At 37.0% G+C, this 23,001-nt stretch overlaps 1 protein-coding gene across 4 annotated transcripts in view; it reads right to left on the reverse strand.

The window, feature by feature from the left end:
* The window catches only part of rapgef6 (Rap guanine nucleotide exchange factor (GEF) 6), a 101,155-nt gene that overhangs the window by 50,622 nt on the left and 27,532 nt on the right, over positions 1-23,001 (reverse strand). For 3 of the 4 annotated variants that reach the window (XM_088932628.1, XM_088932631.1, XM_088932627.1), the window contains exons 3-6: positions 22,895-22,951; positions 16,237-16,306; positions 9,899-10,048; positions 8,426-8,443 (exon numbers count right to left, since the gene is read on the reverse strand). In XM_088932628.1, the coding sequence (XP_088788754.1) occupies positions 8,426-8,443; positions 9,899-10,048; positions 16,237-16,306; positions 22,895-22,951 (295 nt within the window). Of the gene's footprint in view, positions 1-8,425; positions 8,444-9,898; positions 10,049-16,236; positions 16,307-20,891; positions 21,044-22,894; positions 22,952-23,001 lie in introns of those variants that run through there. The other variant, XM_088932629.1, reaches the window with a different exon arrangement.

Below are 23,001 nucleotides of genomic sequence, written 5' to 3' on the forward strand. Positions count from 1 at the left end.
TTTAAGTGGTCACAACTCAACTTGCTTTTAAGTGTTTGCTCCTTTAATTCCGACTGAACAAACCTTAATAGAAGATCAAAATATGAATACCAACTTCCAACTGTCTAAAATATGAAATACTCCCAGCAGTGTTTTCTTTTTCCAGAGACCCAACTAGTTACATTTGAAGTAACATGTTCTGAAGCTCAGAAATTAGTACAGGGTTCAGAACTAAAAACCTGCATCAACTTTTTATGAAAACTGAAAGCAATTAGACTGGGATTAAAAAGTTGACTAGAACAATGAACAAAAAGCAGTCATCAGGACAAGGGTTAGGAACCACTGTACAGGATTTGTTTCAGTGTCGATTTGATTGACATTGCTTCATATCATAGTGTATGTTGTTCAAGGCCACAGAAAACTGAAATTTCTTTAACAAAGTACATTTAAGTACAAAAACAGTAGGTACTCTATAGGAATAGGAAAGTATTCCATTGAAAACACAAGGATCTTACAAACATTATTGACTATACTTCTTTTCACTTCAAAGATCAGAATTATTTTGACATGAATGCACTTGAAATGTTATGTTAAACAAAGTCCCATCAACCCTACTACACCTATAACACATATGGCTTAACTATAAAGAGAAAAGGATGTTTACAGATTAAAAATGTAAAATATATAAATCCAATGCATAGACCAGCCAGCCCACCATAAACAACAGCCCAGCAAGTGTTTGTTATATTGAAAAGTTTAAGTAACTAGCACAACAAGAACACGTTCTAATGAGATTGTTAACACAGCCCTAATAGTAATAATGTGGTAAAGATACGTTTTAATGGTATGTGAACAATTTCATTCAAGTTCCTAACGGCATGAATCGAGTTCCATAAAAGTACCTTAAACTATTTCACCAACAGCAAAACTGGATCACCGAACACAAGGCCTGCCCAGTAATACTGCAGGAAGTGAAAACGACGATAAATCAAAGCCATTCAGGCAAGACTCCGGATTCAGCTGTGTACATGTTTGCACTCTTCCTATGCAATTAATACAGGAAACTGGGGTGAGACATATGGAAAGCGGTACAGCCTAGGGGTTGAAAGCAACCAAACAGGTCAGGTTTACAGGCTTTCTGTCAACTACAACGCAAACCATAATATCTTAGCTTCCCAGTCATCTCCCCACATTCACATTTCTAGAAGAGCAATTCATGGGTCCAAAGAGTAAGAGTAAATTCTAAATACTCATAACACAAATTCCCAACACAAAAACATAACCAGCAATGGAACCAGCAATGTGTATTAATGAAAAACACACATGCATGGACAGACAACTTCATTTTCTCTGCAGATCCTTGACGTGAATATGATTTAAAGAAAGTTAAGTACTGCTAAAAAGTTTTCAAGAACTTTCACTGCATATTTCGGCAACTTCTGGATAGTATTCATTTAAATTTGCAGGATCCTCAGTTAAAAACAACCATTATTACATTCTAAATGATAAAGTTTTTTCTGAACCACAAAAGGCTAATATATAAAACAAGTTTGGCAATAAATACACACATCAATGGCAACTTTCTAAATCTAGTTCTTGTAGATGGATTTCTCTTCCAATGCGACTATGAAAGAAATGTGTTCTTCACTGAAAAAAAAGAGCTGTGATCAAATAATAAAAATCAAATAAGATCAAAATACGTGATGAAAATTATGTACTTGATTTTACTTTAAGACATGGTAGCTGAGATAAATGAATGCACTCAAACAGAATATATTATTTCTCCTTGGTGGTGCACCATCATTAAATGAAGCTGGTAATTTCACATTTTACCCCCATTTCCTACTCAACATTTGTAAAGTCTTTTCCTAGAATGTACAAGTCAAACAGAATACACACAAACATTAACAAGTCAACCTACAAGAAGTTGTAAAAGGATATGCGTCATGCCAAGAAACAAAAGCTGGACACAGGGCACATTTTAACATTGCTTACTTTAGAGGACCAGGGCTGCAAGCAGTTGGCATAGCAACGGACGAGAAAAGCCATTTCCTGGACAGGGTGGGAAAGTTTCCTTTTCCAAACAAAAAGAAATTATATTTTCAAAAAATCCTATCAGCTGGGTTTGCTTGAAAGTTTTTGCAGCAGTTGCCTCAGCAAATACAAACCACAGCAGTGGAGTTTCAAAAGTCCAAGAATTTCATTGAAAATGAATAAATAGCAAATGAGAACCCTCCCAGTTCACTGTAGGTAGGTGGTGTGTCCGTAACAATGCCCAGTGAAAGCAAGGAAAAACGATTTTCACAGGATGGAGTTAAAAAAACAACTCTAAGCTAGTGATAAAAGACTATAAATTGTTGTAAATGTCACTTCAGCACAGCCTCTTGATGCAGATTTATTCAGTAGTCCTCTTCTTAAACTTCAGACAGTGAACATGCAAGCCATGAATGACCATTGTGCATTATACAGTTAAACATCCCTAGTCAAAAACAAAAAAAGATTAAGAAGACTTAATGTCACAATCCCAGATAAATAAAGGTTTAATTTGTGTTCACTTAGAGAAGTCAAGTGCTGCCAAAGTAATCGGTCTTTTCTTTCACAGTCTTCCTTATGCAGAAATAAACCCCAGCTGCAAAAGCTTGCTTCAGGAATCTTCTATGCAGAAATGCAAAGTTCCACAGTGTTCATATCCTTAGCCTTGTCCAGCGTATTAGATCCATTCTCTCTCAAATATCAGTTGAACACTAATTCAAAACTACTCTCAAGAACTGCAGATGGTTTTAGCATCTTTAAAGACTGTGCAGGGAGCTATTCACCGGCATTTCCCAGTAGCCCTCTGCATTTAGCAAAATCTAAGCTCAATGCAAACTGCACGCTGCATTCTACATTTACAAACAAATTCCTGTCCATATCCAGAGCAAGACTGCATGCATGTTTATGTCACTGATTCCTAGTGAATATCCCTGGCTTCTGCTCAGCTGTTCCCCCAGGAAAACCTCCCATCGATTGGATGCTCCACTGCAAGATGAAACATCTAATAAGGAGAAGAGTGGGAGGAGAATAGAGAAAAAAGAATGACATCACCTGTATAGAGAGCGAGCGAGTGCTGTGGAAACTGCATTAGACCAATTGGCTATCTGGCAGATGCAGAGAGGAGAGCATCTTTATTGATCAAGCAACACATAAACCTGAGTGCATTCATTTACAAAAAAGCAGAAATAGCGATGCAAATCATATATCACCCAATTCACACTTCAGAAGCAACTGTGCTTACTGGAATTAAAATGTAAAAAATATGCTAATGAATCCCTTTTCCAAAGTATAAACCATTTATTACTAATCTGTTTTTATATTTAAAAAAATGTTGATATGCAAATATATGTATTAAATGAATTTGTGTGCTACCAGAATTGCTCCAAACTTGTTAAAATGGCTAAAAATAAAAATACCATCTCTTCAAATTATGGCTTATTTTATGAATGCCAATAAAATATGCAGCTACCTCCTTTATTTTAAACACATTAATTTATATGCAGAAGCCTATGCAAGACAGGATGATGATCTGCGTGAATGAAAATAATTATCATGTCAAATTACAATTTTCCAATGCAGAATATTTACCAGGCAATAGACAAACCAGTTTATTTAATGTGGAATGAAATATGAGATTTTAAGAACTATTTTGATACCTTCTGAAAGATTAATACATTAATAAAAACCTAACATATTTTGAGACAGGTGTTACGCACCAACATAAACTATTTAAAACCACATATAGCAAATATACATGTAAAAATATTCCAGAGGTAAACTGAATTGTGCAACCAAACTGATATATTCCTGAAGATTGAACATCTGATCTCAGAGAGTAGTGATAAACAAGAAGGTGAAAATACAGAAAACATCTCCTCATGAAGGCTAGTTTATAACATGAATCTTTTCTCGAGAAAGATCTGTAACACTTAAGTCTATGCAAGTAAATGTCTTATTCCTCTAGCAGCTCCTGCATCAGCTCAATAATAGGAGCTAAATTCTATTTCCTCTCAGTTTGCCCTCAAGTAAGGATGACATCATCCTTTTCTCCTACCAACCAATTGCAGAGCAGCACATGGAGCTCCCTGGAGAATGTTATCCATAAGGAGCTGTATGCAGTCCTGCCAGACTGTGAGTATAGCAAAAAGAAAATTGACCCCTACGCAGGGTTTCTTCCACTTCAAGATGCTACTAAAATACCCCTAAAATCAAATTTATTTTCATTTAACACGCAGTCCAGAGCTATACGCTGTGAAAATGTTTGCAGTCAGAACAGCACACAGTCCCATCTGTATTACTTGCACATTTTACTCATCTTTTATTTAAGGCACACAGCCTAGTGTTTGGCGTGATAAGTGCACTTTCAAATAAATACTGTTCGGTTTATCATATGAACTACCTAAAAACAGCATTTCTTTCCTTTGAGGCCTTACAAAAGGTGAATATTCTCTTCTAAATTACTCAAAGAAACCAACCTTTTTCACAAACATCATGTTTAAATGTTTTGAATATTTTTCATACTAATGAGTATACTGTATATTAACAGGTATGTAAAATCCTACTGTTGGACAGTACGCAATTACAAGAAATAGAAATTTTAAGATGCCTCGTGATTGCAAAAGGACATGCAACCCTTTTCACTCATACCTTATATCACTTCATTATAGCCTACACTTAGTTCTTCACATTCGAAACATTTTGGAGAGACAGGCTGCTTTAACGCCATATAGAGTTAATAAAACACTAATGAAAAGGTGATAGGCTCAGCACATTAAAGGTATTAAGGTCAAAGAAAGATGTCAGGTTTGAATAAAAACTACAATGAAAAATAAGATGGCTGTTTTATCTTTTTACTTTTAAGATTACTTTTCTCTTTGGAATTTGGTCACAAAATGCAGTGTTACTGGTGCGTCTTGCCTTCTAAGATCATATATTTATCAAGACAGACGAGCTAGAAAATGATGTCAGTCTTGTGAGTTTCTAAACAAAGCATGGGTATTGGCAACGCTGTACACAGAAGGGACTGCTGGGGGAGGGGTTCACTAAAGGCTCCCCAAAGGGTGATCTTCCTAGCAGAGCTGAAGGCAGACTGACAGCAGCTAGACCAGTCCCCTCTGCACCTCCTCATGCTAAGCCTGAATGACAAAAGAAACACATGGACAACACAAAGGATGCCACACTAGTCAGCTGCATCTTAATTACATACCATTAACGGGGTTAAAGATGACTGTTTACTATTCAACTCACTGCATTGTCATTTACATTTTTTTCTTTTAGTAATTTAAACCCAGTAAAGACCGCAAAGTGGCCGACAAAGCATACCAATCCAGCAACCTACTGTAACTTCAGCTAACAGTGGTTTTCGCTGTACTGTACTTGGCTGCTAAAATGTTGCCCCTTCATTTGGTTTCCACTACAAAACTTTCCAAAACTTCAGCCTGTTGTTTTATTGTGTATCTCACTCCTGAAGGGCTGGGCTCTCATTATTTATCCAGCACAGGAATTCCTGCCTTTTAAAAAAAAAAACAATCCCCACCCAGATCCTGGAATCAAGGAAGGAGAGGGGAGAGCCCAGCCTATCCTTGAAGGTGACATATTGTTTCGCCCTCGGGGTCCAATTGTGGACCTGCTCTTTGTGCCACTGCCAGCTGCTCTCTAATGTATCATGAAAAGCAGCCTGATTACAGCACTGGAGAGATCCAAGGCACTAAATGGAATGAAAATATGATCTATCCCCAGAGGGGGGAGCAAGGTTGTCATCTCGACTCAGATGATGTAATCCCCTAAAATTAGCAACAGTAACAGCAGCTGCAGCAGCAGCAGCAGCACAGAAGGAACAATAACATTTAGTTTCAATTCCATTTCTACAACTTCTTGCTACAGCGTTACCAGATTTTGTTGAGGTTGCCGTTATTGTGCAAACAAAGAGATGAAAAGTAAATGCTGTATAAGATGAATAAACTATACATTTTCAAGAGCTTCTTCTTATAAAAAAAATAATGTTGTTATTCTGATACAGGCCTGATCAAGATGTGTAACTTTTAACTTTTTGTTTTCCTTGGGAGCATCTTGAGATACAATTTCTTGCAGAGTTTGTACATGAGTCTCCATTTTTAATAGCAGGACAGTGTTCTCAGCAGAGATAACTCCCATTAAACTTCCATACATCAAGTCAGGTCATTTAAGTAAGACAGAGGTCTAAAAGTGCCAGTGTCACAAAAATAAGTGAGGTTTTAGAAAGTCAAGTTGTATGATTACAGCTGATAGAAAATTAAGAGAGATCCATGCAATCCATCCTCAAATGCTTTCCTAAAAACAAAAAACAGCCGTACTACAAAGAGTAAAACAAAACTTCCCTATTAATAGTTAATGGTGATATTAAATAAACCATGTACGAAATACAGGTTGAAGCATAAGACCAGTTTGCGGAGAAAATTATGTTAGTATTCAGATGTAAGCAAACATCCAGCTTGCATAAGAAATCAACTGACATATCTACTTCACTTATAGCACAGGTAAAAAAAATTCTAAACTCAATGGCTACATGTTTTAGTACTACATAGTTTAGAAGTTAGCCAAACATTTATATGTAAACGACAGTTATAAGTTTTTTTCTGGACCTTAATACCACAGCAGATTTCCTTAGATCAATAAAGAGCAGAATACATCATCATAAAGAACATCACAAGCCTCTTATAGCCCTTATTCTGCTGTCTACCTCCCCTGGCTGTTCAGGGACCTGTAGTTCACTTTCATTCAGCTCAATAGCCTTCATACAGTTAGCGCAAGTGAAACGCAAAGAACAAAAACAAAGTTAAAATAAATAAAAAGTCGTCAGGCACATTTTTCTGACATCCAACGCCGATATGATAGAGGGCACTGGTTTCTTCTGCTTAGGATACTGTGTGCTTCTTGATCATTATGATTGGCTAACGTTTTGTTTCCTGCACAAATGTTCAATATGGGTCACATCACTGATTACAGCAGAAAATGGAGCAATAAGCAGACGTCTTTCAGACTTGACAGGAAATACAATACCACAGAGGAGACGGTTGACTAGCAACTCTTTCCGCACATCTTGTGTCTCGATCCGCCAGCACACACGCAAGACCACAAACAGAAATATAAAATAATCTTTCCTGCTGAGGCTTCTTCAAAGTTTAAAAAAGACTGCTATTTCTTGACAGTGTCTTGCTTTGTTGTTTTCATACATGTAAACAAACACGTTCATTTTTACAAATGCTCTCATTAGATGCAGTTTTTAGAAAACGTTTTGATGTTTTATAACATATTTATACAACAGAAGCAAACCCTGTCTGGATACAGAAGTACTTTCTTCCAACACAGGGAACTAGTGTTCAAACACAGAGTTCTCAATACATAATAATGGCAGGAAGTGGGAGGACTGATTGTGTTTTATCCTGCTGTAGCTTACTTGGCTAAGAGACAATATTACCATTGCCAACACTACAATGAATGGACTCGCCAAATAAATCACAATCAGGATATGTCAACTAACTTTCAACAGGTAGCTAACGAAAGGAGCCGAGAACCGGACAGATAATGTACACAATGTTGTTAGGTAACACTTAAGGTTTATGCCTTTAGATCACTCAATTTAAAAATATTGAAAAACAAATTGTGATAATTGAACGCATGAATGTTAAAAAATAAATGCAGTCAAAGCATGCACAGTATTATTTCCACTCTGGATTGCTGGCACTCCTTTATTGATATTGCCAAAAATATGCATAATGGATTGGGAAAAGAGACTAAAACAAAGCTCTTCAAGAACCTCACAGGGCCTCTTCCCCTTCTTCCAATTACATCAGTTTACTAGCAAAACAGTGCAGATGAAAGGAACCAGAGTACCCTAGTCCTGTTTAAGTTTAAATTTGCTAATGAGTTTACCCTTTAGAGATTCCTGATAAATTACTAAGTACCTTGTGTTTTTTCCCCTAAAATGAGTCTCATATAATCCTATTAGCATCACATCTGGCAAACCTCACTTAAATACAGAGCCAATCTTAAATAGCAACAGGCATGGAGAAGTTAATACAAGCTACTGTAACTAACATCAGATTTCACTTTTTTTATTGAAGGATAATGGGTTTTGCACACCTCCACTGCTCTTAAATAATGCATGAGAAGCAAACTATTTAGAGGCCTGTAGGTTCGAGTTCACCTTCCCATACTGTATCAGTAAACACAATGACAGATAACATGATCCACTCAAATATGGTAAGCACTCTTCACTAAGAGTTGTCATATGTATGAGTGCTAAAATAGCAACACTATCGCTACAACCTGTCACTGCCTTGGATGTGATCTTTCTCAGCTGTGGTTTGAGGATGATGACTCAGAAAGCATTAAAAGCAATTTGTCAGACTTAGTCATAAAATTTTCCACGTACCTGGTTATCTTCATAATCCTGATGGCCAAAAGACAATAACATGCATGGTGGGAGAAAAAAGGCACATTAAGAGACACATTACAAACAACTTGTGACAGATGCAATCCTTTCTCTAAACAAATCAGCATGCAGATCAAATGCCATTTTACCAAACAGAAATACAGCCAAAAGCATGCACAGTATTATGTCCACTTTGGATTGCTGGCACTCCTTTATTGATATTGCATTTCTTCTTGTTTGTCTTACATAGGAGTTACATGTAGATTTCACAATTCAAGCACACCTTCCAGTTGTAGATGTTTTAAACTTTGGGTATGTAGGAAATACCCCCCATCACAATTTTACGCTGTTATTATGGCGTCCTCCCAACAAGAGGTACTGACTCATGCTGCTACAGTAAAAACGAATTAACTGTCATTCTAAATGATTAAATATGCGCCTGCAAGATTACATGCAACTCTAACTGAAACACTGAAGACCGATGCCATCAGCAGGAACTCCCCTATTTGAAATGTGAAACAACAAGGGACTTATACATACACATTTACAAAAGGTGCTTTTGGTGAGAAATCTGGCTTTTGTAATTCTGTACTGGCCACACAGAATTGTTAAGCTTCTTTGTAATTTCATTTTGAGAAGCATGAAATTTAGAAATTTCCCTGTCTATAAAACCACAACTAAAACAAGGTAGTCTACGTCTTCTGTGACATGTGCATTGATAAACTAATTCTATGCATTTAAACAAAAAAAAATACACATCTATAATATACAGCATATTAGCATAGGCACTGGATACTATTTGGACTTTTTCCCCCTTAGGTTACAAAGAATTATCCTTGCCATTCAAAAGACAACACTGTTGCAGTCATGACAGTGTATTTATAGTAAGAGCACTGAAAAATAATGTCTAAGCGTTGCGTTAAGTTTTGGGCTTCCCTTAAACATCTTGTACCAGGTTAAAAGATTGCTTAAGGAAAAATATGAGTACAGGAAAAAATATATTTTTCAAATTGGCTGTTGTGTTGGACTAAGATAAAATGCTAGTAATTGAACTTTTAATATTAAGACTAATATAAATTGCTGCTTTAACCTGAAGTACTTTCTTCAGGTTATATCCTTTCTAGCACAAGGAGAAGAAAAAACTGCAAACCACTTACTCTCCCACATAATATGCATCTGCTACTTAAGAACAACTCCAGAAGTTTTTTAGTATGTTTTAGTCAGACTCAGACTTCTACACACTTTTATCAGACTCAAGGTAATAGAAGAAACAAATGAGACAAAGCAATTTGACATTTTATAAGTGTACTGCACTCAAAGTACCACGTGGATTTAAAACAATCGTTTCTGTACTACACTGCAGATTACTGAAGCTTGACATCGTCAAGTATACATATGCTCATTAAACGTTCCAGACATTTATAGGTTGATATTTCCAAACGCCAGAATATTATCTGAGTGACTGTTTCTTACCAGATGGTATCCTGATGGATCCTGGCCGTCTGAGACGGTTTCCTTTTCCCCTGTCTGATTAACTGTCTGATTTTGAAATCGCCGGCGGGACCGGCGATGTGGCGCATCACGCTGTAGAACGAGGTCCTCACTGTCGTTGGCGGCTTCCACCTGAAAGACATGTTCAGGATCCTGATTAAACATCCAGTTCTTCCATAGCACAGAAAGCCTGTGAAACCGAAGTAGACTCATGAGGAAGGCATCAAGAAAAGATTTCAAAAAACAAAGATGATACGATGGTTTCTTTTCCACAAGGTTTTCAGTCGCTTGTGAGCCTGCAGTATACACTGATCTCACTGCAAAGTCTTAACTTCCTGCAGGAAACCGTAAATACACAAATATCCTCTCAAACCAAAACTAGCCTGAATCCGGCAATACAAATGAGTTCCAAGAAGACACTCATGTATCCCACAATCCCACACGTATTTCATTGGGGTGTACAATTGTTTTTGTAAACTGCTGTTTTAGAATAACTAATGTGAACTAATGAGTAAAAAAATAAAAGTTGTATATATGGATGGATCTTAAGTTACCAAAAACAAAAATTAGGTCCTGAACCTAATGAGGATTAGATTCAGATATTTTTAAGATCGTACAAGATGTCATTTTACAGACCTATACAATTTGAAGCAAAACAAATTTTGCTGAGGAAGATCCCTGTGTGTATTATAATATAACTGTCTTCTGTGTTATAACTACAAGGTAATTTAAAGTAAATATTCAAATGACTACTTTAAAAAACAGTCTTCGAACAAGTAGGTCTTGGAACCTACTGTACATCTACTTCAAAATACAGTATTTAAATGACTTCAACTACAAACCTTCTTATGTCCACAATGTACAATGATAAGAAAGCTATTTAACTGTTCTTTTAGAAGGAGGAATGTCTCTAAAAAGACGTTTAAAGCAAGCAATAATTAATAAAGAAAAAAAATGTTCTACGTGCAGATGTAAAACATTTATTCTTTTCTATATGAATTTGCTGCTGGACTTAAAGCAAGTTTTTCCACAGTAGTTTAATAACCATGGGTTAACTATGACACATACAAAGCTAACACTGTTACTACTGACAACTGCTTTGCTGAACATTTAAAAGTGTGCTTAAAATCACTTCACAGATTCGTAAAAATAACTGTAAAAAAAAACAAATTAAAAGATCCAATTTATACAACATGAGCAGAATACAAAATGGGGAATACATATTTCAAAGCAATGAATGGAACAAAACAAAAAATATATCACATAACATGCTAATGTCTTCATTTTTCTCAGTTCGACTTTTTTTCCCCAGAACTTTATACCAGATACTGTACATGAGACCTGTTTTGCCCTTAGTGACACATTGCAAAAATCATTCTTTTAAAACTCTCTACCCAGATTCAGTAGGCCTACATCCTCAAAATGTGTAGTTCAAACCCAAACAAGCTTAATGGTGAATAAAGTCCCACTGCAATAGTAATCAGAGACTTCAGAAGGTGTACTGTATACAGGAAAATAATTATTCAGGTGTTCAATAGAGTGGACCGTGCACCTTCTGACAGGAGTGGTCAAGGCCTGATCTGCCTGTTCTGCTCTTGTCTGAACCTCTACTCTGTTCACACTCTTAGATCACTTAGATCAATCAGACTAGAGAAATAGTCCACACATGCCTGATTCATGTCTGGGCTACGTCATTAGAGGATTGTAATGGGAATTCCCCTATCTGTAACAAACAGTGGCCAAGCACTGCTAGGTATATATGAGCTTCAAGCAGCCAAGCTCCTGTGATTTGCTGGGCGCTACCAGCAAACTACAAACAGTAAAAGCTGCGTCAGTCAATCATTCAACCAAAATCATGCTGCACACACCGTTAGACTCACAATGTGAAACAAAGTGACTGATTACATTAGCACACTTTCAAAGAAACAGCACATGTGACTTAAGCTCGTCTGTGCCTGTGTCGTAATTGTGAGCATCTGCCAATTCAAAATCGGATTGTATAAGAACAACAAAAATAATTGACAATTCCAAATTAAAATGTTATTTTAAGAAAGTGAGGATGTGTCTTTTTTTGTACCCATGGGGCAGTGTAGCTCAGGACTGGTGAGATTTTAAAATACTGGCGTACCCAACCATCTTGTAACCCAGGGGTCAGAAACCTATGGCATGTGCCACAAACGGGATTTTTAATGAAACATGCAATGATGGCAGCATGTGTAATACAAGTCTAATAAGCTACAAAGAAACTAAAAAACAGTAGGTCTAAAGTCAAACATTTTGGACAAAATGGTGGTTGCTAAGAAAACAAAGTTAGATGTTCACTTATTTGAGCCTCTTTGGAGAGATGAATATGGATTTGTCCAACAAAAAGACCATGCATTTTTTTTAACCCTACACTGCATGATGAAAAACATTAGGTTTGCAAATATAATGTTTCTAGTGGCCATCACTATGCATATGAATGAACTCAACCTCTGGCTGCAGGATGCAGATCAAGCTGTCATGGGTCTTTTTGAAACGTAGAAGACATTTCTTAAAAAACCTGCCATTTTTTCTCGGGACACCAACATCTCACCTTTCCGCTATTTCCAACATCTTAAAGAGCTTACAAGACATTGCACAATCCGTGCGGCTGAGCTTGGAGTGTACATGCAAGAACTGGCATCAGAGTTTTCTGTCAGATTTCAGGATTTCCAACGTTTTGGCCTGATGTTTCCTTTTTCGATTAAACCACACAGCTTTGATACCAGCAACTTGAATTTTCAGCAAGGATCACACTAAATGGCAAGATGTGCATATTCATTTATTATATTTTAATATTTTTATTTTACTTGTATTACTCAAAATATAAGTAGGGTAATTACTGAAAGGTAAAACAAATCCGTAAAAACAAATATATGAGCATGCACCCCCTGAAAGGTTGCTGAGCCTTGTTCTAACTGCTTCTTCCGGTCCATGGTCGTGGGGGAACTAGAGCCTATCCTGGCAAGCAATGGGCGCAAGGCAGGGTATATCCTAGACAGGACACCAACCCACCGCAGGGCAGACAAGCACAGACTCCCACCTAGTGCCAATTTTCCCAGAAGCCAGTTAACCTACCAGTATGTTTTTGGACCGTGGGAGGAAACCGGAGCACCTGGAGGAAACCCATGCAAACGCAGGGAGAACATGCAAACTCCATGCAGATAGCACCCCAGGTCTGGAATTCAACCCAGGGCCCCAGCACGGTGAAGCACCAATGTTGAGCACTGTGCCACCATGTTGCCTAATGGTGAATCGATTTGAATAATTTGCTCTTCTAAAATGATGCAAACATGGGTAAATACTAGGGTTGGGTACTGCCTCTGGAAAACATGCATGTACCGCAATACGTGCCGCGGTATACCGCGAACTATTTTGTATTTTTGTATATGGAGAATCTCTCAGTTTTGATAAGTAAAGCATATTGAGTTGTATAAAAAATTATGAAAATTATGTTGTTTTGTTGGAACCAAAGAACTAGAAATAACACTGAACAGTGTAACAGAACAATTTAACAACATGCAGATTTTTGTCACAAGGTATTGGAGGTTGTAACATTGTTTTCTTTACAATAAGTAAAGTTGACATTCACACCCTTATGAAACATGTTTAGCATGTTCGATTGCCCTTGGCTATTTCATCTAAAACTTCAGAAAAACCTCAATACTTGTTTAAAACATTGCTGAGAAAAAGACATTCTATATGGACTTAAACAGCCTAACACAATCTGACAAAAGAAAAAAACTCAAAGCATGTCTAATGATAGCAATGGAATTAAAAACATGATCAAGACTAGTCTTCCTTCATGACTACAGTTACAGTAGAATCAGAAAAACTAGAAAAAACAGCACATCTTCAATTGGTCATTGGGAATACCCGTATCGATGAAGGTTAAGGTCGTTCTGAACCAATCAGTTGCGATTATTTCCGTGTGATTTCCGAAATCACATCATATTTCTAAACTTACTAGCCAATGATATGTGGGAAATACCTTTAGTATGACTTTTTTCCCCACTTACCCTTAAAAATAAAATTGCTGGAATTCACAGAACCTAACGGTACGGTCTAAAACATACCACAGTACGCAACGCGCAACTAAAGAACCGCGGTTTACCGGTGTACCACTTTTACTGCGCACCTCTAGTAAATACAATTAGCATTTTTTATAAAATTAAGACATTTACAGGAAAACTAAGTTGCAGTTTCTAACTTTCCACCTTCATCTTCAACGTTCCCTGGTGCATCTTGCAGTGGTGGGGGTCGGACAGCCTCATTGCAGTCAATCGATAGATTAGGAAATATGAGCTTCTTGACAAACGAGCAGAGAATTATATCACCCAATTCAGCGGATGCTGCAAAGCAACTGTCCAACAGGCAGGTCATATAGCATGTTGGTGAATGAATCATTACAATTATTACTGGCAAATGGAAATTCAAGGAAAGGAGACTAAAATGAGGAATGGGAGTTTGAGAATTCAGATATTCATTTAGTTTAGCCTGCTTAATTTATAAGATCTTGAAACATTCATAAAGACCAGGCAGGTGTTAGAACACATTTTTCAAAGCTATTAAAGGTGTAAACATAAACACATTCTCTCTCACTCCCCTTAGAAATGCATTTACTCACACACATCTACAACTACTGCAGTATGTTACTTTGTACCGTGCCTTCACACAGTCTAAACTTCAATTATCCTGACACAGGAACTTCTGCTGAGTGTTTGGGAAAAGGATGGAAACGTTTCTGACCATGAAATGAAAAAAAAAGACTTTGAAAATTTGTACAGTAATTGTGTAGGTGTAGCTTTGTGTAGGCTGGGTTTGAGCACGCACTAAGAGCCGCAGGCTCCACTTTCCACACTGTCTCTGCCTCTCCAGCCGCTGGAGAAAACCTACATTACAGGAGATTTAAAAGGGAAGGAAGGATTTTCATACAAACAGGGGAGAATTAAAAATCTGGCACAAAAAACAGTCTATTTTTTTTGTATTCAGACTCCAATCCCCTAGCATTCCCTGCATAACACTCCCCTCCAATAAAATAAAACAGATATCAAATGTTGCACAAAACTAGTTTAATGTACTTATGGCACAACAGAATACTAAAACATCTTACTCTTTGCATTAATGCCTAACTGGTACAAACAGCTGTTTGAGTGTATGACCACTGTAAAATGAATTCTCTTTAGGTAAGCACAAGTCATCGCACAGCTGAGTTGCAGTACAACGTTTTAAATTGTAAACCCTCAGTGTATTTTTCACATAGTTAAAAAACAAAAATAGCATGATTAGGGGTAAAAGTGCTAGTGTGGTTTTTGGAGAGTTCCCATGGCATGTACATGAGTAAATTCTCTACAGAGAGATGGTCTCTACCGCAGTTTAAGAAAGTTAGCTTAAAAAAACATCTAGGAAAAAGGTTTTCCATGCAGAATTATACACAGTGCCAGGTGGCTATGCAGTCCTAAACTGGGATCAGCACATTATGAGAATCCGACCACCGATCTGTTTGTTGAGTCTGTGGTTTTCTGTTCCGCCAGCTTTATATACAGACCCAAGCAAATAAGCCAAGGAGGGATAGAATTATACAGTGAGTCACAGCATGAATTCAAGCAAACTGATAAAATTGCTTCTTGCTCTAAAGTCTTAATTTGAAATTGTCTGCAATTACACTTTAATTCTTGTATGTTCACATAAATTAAGTTAAAAGGTTTAAGTTAAAAGGATTAGTGATGATTTATATTGATAACACTGCTGATGTAAATGAGGTGCTACATGGCTCAACCTTTAGTCCTTCAGATCTACCATGAAGTGTTACATTTACATAAGTGAAGGCAAAGGTTGAAAAAACAGCCCATTATGCATAAGCAACTGTACCATTACATGTTAAGATGCACAACTGTTTTGAAATAACTGCACTGGATAAACAGAGCATACATTTTTGTGTATGGAATTTGTGATTCATGCAAAATGTGAACATCCCAGTAAAAAACATTTTTACATTTTTTTCAGATTTTATTGTAGCTAATTAAGGTTTATACTACATTAAGTTCAGTTGACCCCTTTCTTATAATTAAGGGAGAAACCAAGCAATTGAAATAAATTGGTCTGTTGCTGGGCATTCTCATCTCAAAACACAACTTGAGGTCATCGCATCGTGTAAAAACTCATGAAACATGATTCAACATGCTGCCCCCTGAAATTGATCAGTAACGTCCTCCTTCCATTTTGAGCTTGGTCCTCTGTGCAACATTAGGTTATGAGGGGAAAAAAAACTTGACAAACGCTGAAGGGATCTCACTCACCACAATCATTTCTGATGGCTCTAAAGTGATATATTCATAGCCTCTTCTTCCTCCAGATTGCTTTCCAAAACTGCAGAAAGAACATAACATTTTAAGCTTAAATGCAGCAAAGTTCAGGAATAATAAAAGATTGAATTGAGCCCACATGCTGAGCTTTATGTAATACTGTGATTGGGGTTATCCTCCTTTAAAGCAAAGCATTAGAAGTCAATCAACACATCATGGAAAAGATGTCAAAGAAATCAACAGAAAGGCAGTGAACCAAAATTGTTATATTAGAAAGCAGGAATGTGTTATTTGAGCAGTAATTTCTATAAAATGAGAACAAAAATTATTTCTAGACAGGCCCTACCACATAACGTTAGTTTTTTTTCCCTGAACAAAAGGACTGTTCCTACAACTTTGTAAAATGCATTAAAAGTCCAAATACATTCTGACAAGTCATATTAGCGGAGTCTCTTTCATTCGGTGCTGCTAAACGTCTTAAGCAATAGAACTGGCAGAGCCTATTTAAGTTGTGGTCATAGGTTTTAAACTAAGACCTATGCTGACACAAATCCCTCTAATTCTCGCTTGTTCAAGAAGGTCATGTTTAGTTACAGTCACTGAGCAGTCAAGCACGGCTTTATTGATCAGGAAGCAACAGCAGGATTTCCATGGCTTGATGAGAAGACAGAAAAATCAAGTCTGCAATGCACGAGATTATTTTATTTTCCTTGCTCTCAGAAAGATTGCTTTTTGTCAAATTTCTGACATTTCACCTTCACAGTATGTAGTAACGTACATATTATTGCTTTAGGCTTACCAGATTCAATTTCCTTTTATGGCAACCTTTATAGCAGAAAGATTCATCCTCAAAAGCCTTACAGCGATCTGAGCCATGAAAAAGTGAGGCTCAAAGAACACTAGCTTTAGGCTATGAACGATTACGGCACCTTGTTCATCAGATCTCTTCATTTTTTTTTTAATCTCAGCCATGTCACTTCCCAACAAAAACCATCTGCAGACATTCCAAACAGATTGCACACGAAAATATATACTCCAATTAAAGTAAAAAATTGAGCTTCACCACTTCATCGAACAACTGTTTAGAGCAAGCACGTCCAATTATCTTAAGCACGAGTGTCTACGAACAGCCCACTGTTGCAGAATCATCTTAGACATTGCACTTTAGACAAATATGTGCTTAGCTTGCATGGTATTTTTTTCTTTTCCTTGCGTGATATTTAATGTGACCCCAGACTACTTGACAGCAGTACTTTCTACAGCAAGTAAAAAAAACACTTGATACTTTCACCCACATTACTTCCCGAAATAAAACCTTTTCACAACTTTTAAAGTACTGAGACAGTGAGAAATCTTTCAATGTTACTGTCACTAGTTAACAGAACTACAGCTATACATTAGGCTTAATGGTCAAGTGCTAGGCTACTGATGAAGAATGCATCCCCGTGAGAATTTCTTTCACATGTCATATAAAAGGGAAGGAAATCATAAGCTACAGTATATCATAAGCAATTCTCATTGCAAACAGATCTACTGTTCTTTACAAGGAAGACAATTCTGCAAAACATACAAAACAAAAGAAATTCAGGTCTTTCATCTGCGCATTAAGTTATATTCAGAATATTTTTTTAAAAGAGCTTATAAATAAAATGTAATATCCAGAATCCAACAACTGCTTTAAAACCCAAAATAAATGAGCAGAATACAATTTTCTTTCCACAGCTTTCAATACAGGAAACATATCTGCAATTGGATTGGCACAATTAAATCCTCAGTTTTTCACCATTTATGATCATATGGTCACAACTCACAAAATGTGCAATTTGCTACCACCGAGCAGTCAAGCACAGCCATACACTAATTTTATCAATCTTACAATACAAAGCACTTTTGTATATCCTCACAACATATGTGACAGTGAGCAAAAACATATTTCTCTTGAAGTGTCCTCTATACTATGTATGATTAAAAACAGAAACTTGATCACTGACCATTACATTACTATTATTAGCCAATATTTAACACAAGCATGTCCAAATCATTATCACTGTACTGCAAAATGCAAGGATTATTAAAAATCTAGTGCAAACATTTGTATTTATTCTCATTAGGGATGAAGTTAATAACACAGTAAAGTAGTTTCATTTTAAAATGCAAAGCCTTCCTTACAAAAAAAATGGCAAATCTTGAATTTGAACCTTTAGCTATAGTACTTGTACTTTTTAAATCCTCTTCACACTTCTGTGAGTTGAAAATCTGCTGTGAACCAGTAAATATTCTGCCAAGTATTTTTGCCTCCCTGACCACCAAAAGATAATGTATTCAGTTCACTAGCTGCTTAGCGGTTATCATTTCTTCAGAGTACCACACCAACATCAATATCTTTGCCTTTGGCTTTTAACATATTTCCTCTTCTGACAGTGAGGTGAAAATTGACCCAGAAATTATTTCATCTGCCAAATCATGAAAATGAGATTGCCATGACCTGAAGGATTTTCATCAGATAGGCACATGCTTTCTTTACAAACCGAGTAACCTGAAAAAATCCTTTCGGGGGATTTGTACCGTTTTACAAGTTTGTTTTATTTTAAAATGAGTGGTGACCTAATCATCATAGCCGTAAATTATTCTCTCTCTCACTGTTGGAGCAGCTGCTAGAGGAGAATTAAAGCTGAACTTTAAAAATAATGGTTTAACTAAATCAAGAGAGGGTTAACTCAAAATATTGTTCCAAATGGTTGAAGGTTACAACCTCTATAAACATATTTGGGACATTATTTTCAATATTCTCCAAAAAAAATATCTATATACCTTATAATAGGTAATTAAAGAACTACCTGTTCTTTATAGGTAATAGGTAATTAAATAATCGAAATACCTTAACTGGTAATTGTGAACAATGGCAATGTTCACAAGAATAGGGGTGTTAATTTCATTACCGTGGCTAAATTCTACTCAGCCAAGGGACTTGGGACTTACTCAATCACACTTTCATAAAGTTCTCCTTTAGTTCAGATGATGAAGAAAATGTCACCATGATTTGCTGTGTAGTTAGTGTAGCAGCTGGTGCACAATGGTTGCAATACCTCAGTAGCGGACAAAGTAGGTCCTCACATATGTAAAGAGATCTGGGGTCCTTCTGGATGAACTGCACTACATAAATCCTGAAAATAATTATTTTAAAATGCAAAGTACATACACTGTCATTCCCAGTCTCACTCAGACTTTCACAATGCTGTGCCACCAGCAAATATCAGGCTCACCAATATGATTTGGTGAACAGACTGCCATGCTCTCACATACTCTACAAGGATTTTCTGGAATGCTAAAACAAACAAAAAAGCCACATGTGACACATGTTTTGTCTGTGTGGCTACTGGAGAAGAGCTACACATGAATCCATTAAAACTGACAAATTCAGAGCAGGTATTACCTTACAGGACATTCGGCATTCTGCATTCCGCTTAAACTGAAATACAGGCATTAAGGATGATACTCTTGCCAATTTTATATAGCTTAAAATGAAGTGCTATAGAAAATCATTAAATATGACAAGCTGCAAAGCTTGATAGAAAATGTGAAGAGAAGCACTTATCAAGACACACAAAAAATGCTGACTCAAAACTTAAACTGAAAAAGGTTTAAAAGTGCCAGACACTGCTGTTCAGAAACGTTTCACAGCCAGAGATTACATTATTCAAAACAAAAGTACTAACCTTTGTTTTCTATGTAAATCTCCTTAGATACAGCTTTTAGAGCTGACGCTAGAAACAGATGCTTTACACTAAAGCCACTGTGCTCATTGTAGGTCCTTTATTTTGAATTCTGGTGGACCTTCCCACATTGTACAGCCTACACATCCTTTTGAGGATAAGACAATTAACATATACAGGTTACAACAACTACACATGCTACGAGAAAATCTAGGACAAATAGTTAATACCTATGAACTGTGTGCTAGCTTTGCAGCAAATTGCTATCTCAGAAATGCACAAGCACAGATAGTAAAACATCAGCTCTATATAAACAGTGACATGAAATAAACAGAAACTGACAAGTCATGAAACAGAATCCTTATTTCAATTTGGCAATTATGAAGTATACTCTTAGTTGTAACACTCATCTAAGGTAACTACACAAGCAGCCAAACGTAAATATGGTTACAGTAATTCAACTTGCCTGACATGTCAAGAAGTCAGCTTAGTCAATGACAGTATTTAACACAAACGTAATGAAAACCTGGAACAAAGAATCATTTACTGCATGGTAAAGCGATCTATTGTATTTAAAGTGACTCAAGGACAGGGACATTCACACAGGATGCAGAATAAAACTTACAATTAAAGTAGGAAGGCATTATCTTTCATCAACCAGTGAATTCTGCTTTAACAATGTTAACTTATTAACAGCCTACTGTATTCTAACAAGATAAATGTGTGAAAATATTTGTAAAGATATTGTATTAGTGATGTATCCTTCGCATAAAAGAAGACAAAATCCCATTAATCATATGAGCTGAACACCTTAAGTACAACATTCTACCAATTTCGAATAAATTTTCATTGACCACAAAACGTATTACCTTGAAAAGAAAAAAAAATACCACCATTTGTATTACACAAAGATGAATCTATTGAATCAAAACTTACATTCACTGCCCTGCTGAATCTTTCTACTTTCTGTGAGCATACCCAGACTGTACCCTGTTGACAGCTACTAATTAACAAGTGGCTAGCACATGGAAAAATGAATATCCTGAGACAGTCATCTCCAAGGAAGTAATCCCACTTTTCCAAACATCAGGTCCGGGAAAATGTCTCAATGCAGTGCTACTCTTTAGTCAAAGATTTTGCAAAGGTCATAGCCAGACAAAAACCGAGTACAGTAGCAGGAAAATTTATATCCAGGTGCGCAGACCAAGTTCTTTCAGATCTTTCTTGGCGCTATCTGTGTTAGCTTGAGCTTGCAGGAAAGGATCAATTAAAACCGTAGAACAAAGCAAAGTTTCAAAACTCTTCTGCAATTGAAATCCATCTGACACATCCCATATCTCAAGTTATCGAGATCTTCTCATTCATCAGAAAAGAATTTCCCCTTTTGCTGAATTCGGAGTTCGATGATGCTTTTTCTTTTCTTTCTGGTGGAGCGTTCGAGGCAGACATGAAGAGTGGTGTCCAGTCCCTCTCTGCTTCTGTGGATAGCATGTTCATTTCCTGCCTGGATGAGCTCACAGCCACAGCCGCCCCAGTAACACATGGCTCAGTCACAGTCCTGCCAGAAGTTCCGCATTCCAGACCCCCCCCCCCCCCCGCTGTGCTGACTACCACCCCACAGCTGGCTTCCATCAATTTGCAGAAAAATCAGCTCCCAGACCTCAGGGTTAAACTTCGCTAGGTTTCTCTCCTACTATAGATTATACTATTGTGAAACATGGCAAAATCTGTGTAGCGGACAGATTAGATATGTTTTCACCCTGTCATGGTTTCCCTGCTAACATCCCTGCTGTATAAATAACTTAAATAGGTTCTGGAAAGATCATCTGTGAAGAGCTTCAGAGACAAATGGTGTCATCAGGCTTATACTGTATAGGTGAGGGGTTTGCCTCCATACTAAAAAGTGCTTGTATTTCTTGAATGTAAAATAAAAAACAGAAGGTACTGTAGATATCAGGGGATTTTAGAGCCTATGTTTAAAAGAGGTCTGGGCAAGGAGGGGTCAGAAGAAAGCAGCTAAAGAAAACAGTCATTAATAAGCTGCCAAACTTCACTCCTGAGTCGAAAACACTCCTGGACATCTGCTCCCAATAAAGAAACACCCCTCATTACTAAGCATTTGACTTATGAGTCCCACATGAACTGAGGTACATCATATACCGTTACAAAAAGAGTTTAAAAAACAAACTAAAATGTAGACATGGATAATAGGCATCTTTTGTCAATCCCATTTTTCCTAGGAGAAAGCAAGCAGATTTGAATCCAAGATTTATCGCACATCTTTCAAGAATGTTCTTTGATGCCCTGTATTTCACATCAGCTAATTGCTTAAGCAAACAAGGCTATAACTGATAGCTACTGTCAGGCAGTAAACATCCTTCACTTGCCTCTTCAGTTTGTCTGGGTCTCTCTCTCTCTCTCAGTTCAACTGAGAGATTCAACCTCGAGCTAACTGGACCCTTCACTGAACTAGTAACGTGCTTACCTTCAAAGTTATACATAAAACTATACTTTAAAGTCACCCCAAATCCCCAACATTTTCACAAGTCAAAAGAATATATAAACATCAAAACTGCTAATTCTTGTAAGGCACATATATACAGTATTTTGAACAAGAACCAGAGGATACAGAGGCCCTAGGAAAACGGTATTGCAAAGTAGCGATCTCTCATCTTAATGTTTTAGATTTTACAGGCTTTTACCAGCATCATTGGCAAGGACTCATAAATACTTAACCAGAAAGAAGAAGCCACTGCATCACATGACTTTGCTTATAAACCGCTGGCTCAACTGGAATCTGGCCCTAACGTGGAGCAATTAAAGATGTAATTAAAGGTTTTAAACAAAGATTTAATATACATCTACAAATCCCCTTGCGTGATGTGAAGTCAGCTGAGAGCATGAAAGGTGTTTACTAGCTCTTCCATAGGTTTACTTACTAGAACAGGACGTGGTTAGTTTCGTGTTTCTCATAACGAGCTGTGGTGCACATTGACCTGAAATACAAAAACAACAGGTTATCAAAGTTTCTGAGAGCTGGCCTACA

The sequence above is a fragment of the Atractosteus spatula genome, chromosome 14 (assembly GCF_055471065.1).
Source record: "Atractosteus spatula isolate fAtrSpa1 chromosome 14, fAtrSpa1.hap1, whole genome shotgun sequence".
NCBI classification, from domain to species: Eukaryota; Metazoa; Chordata; class Actinopteri; order Semionotiformes; family Lepisosteidae; genus Atractosteus; species Atractosteus spatula.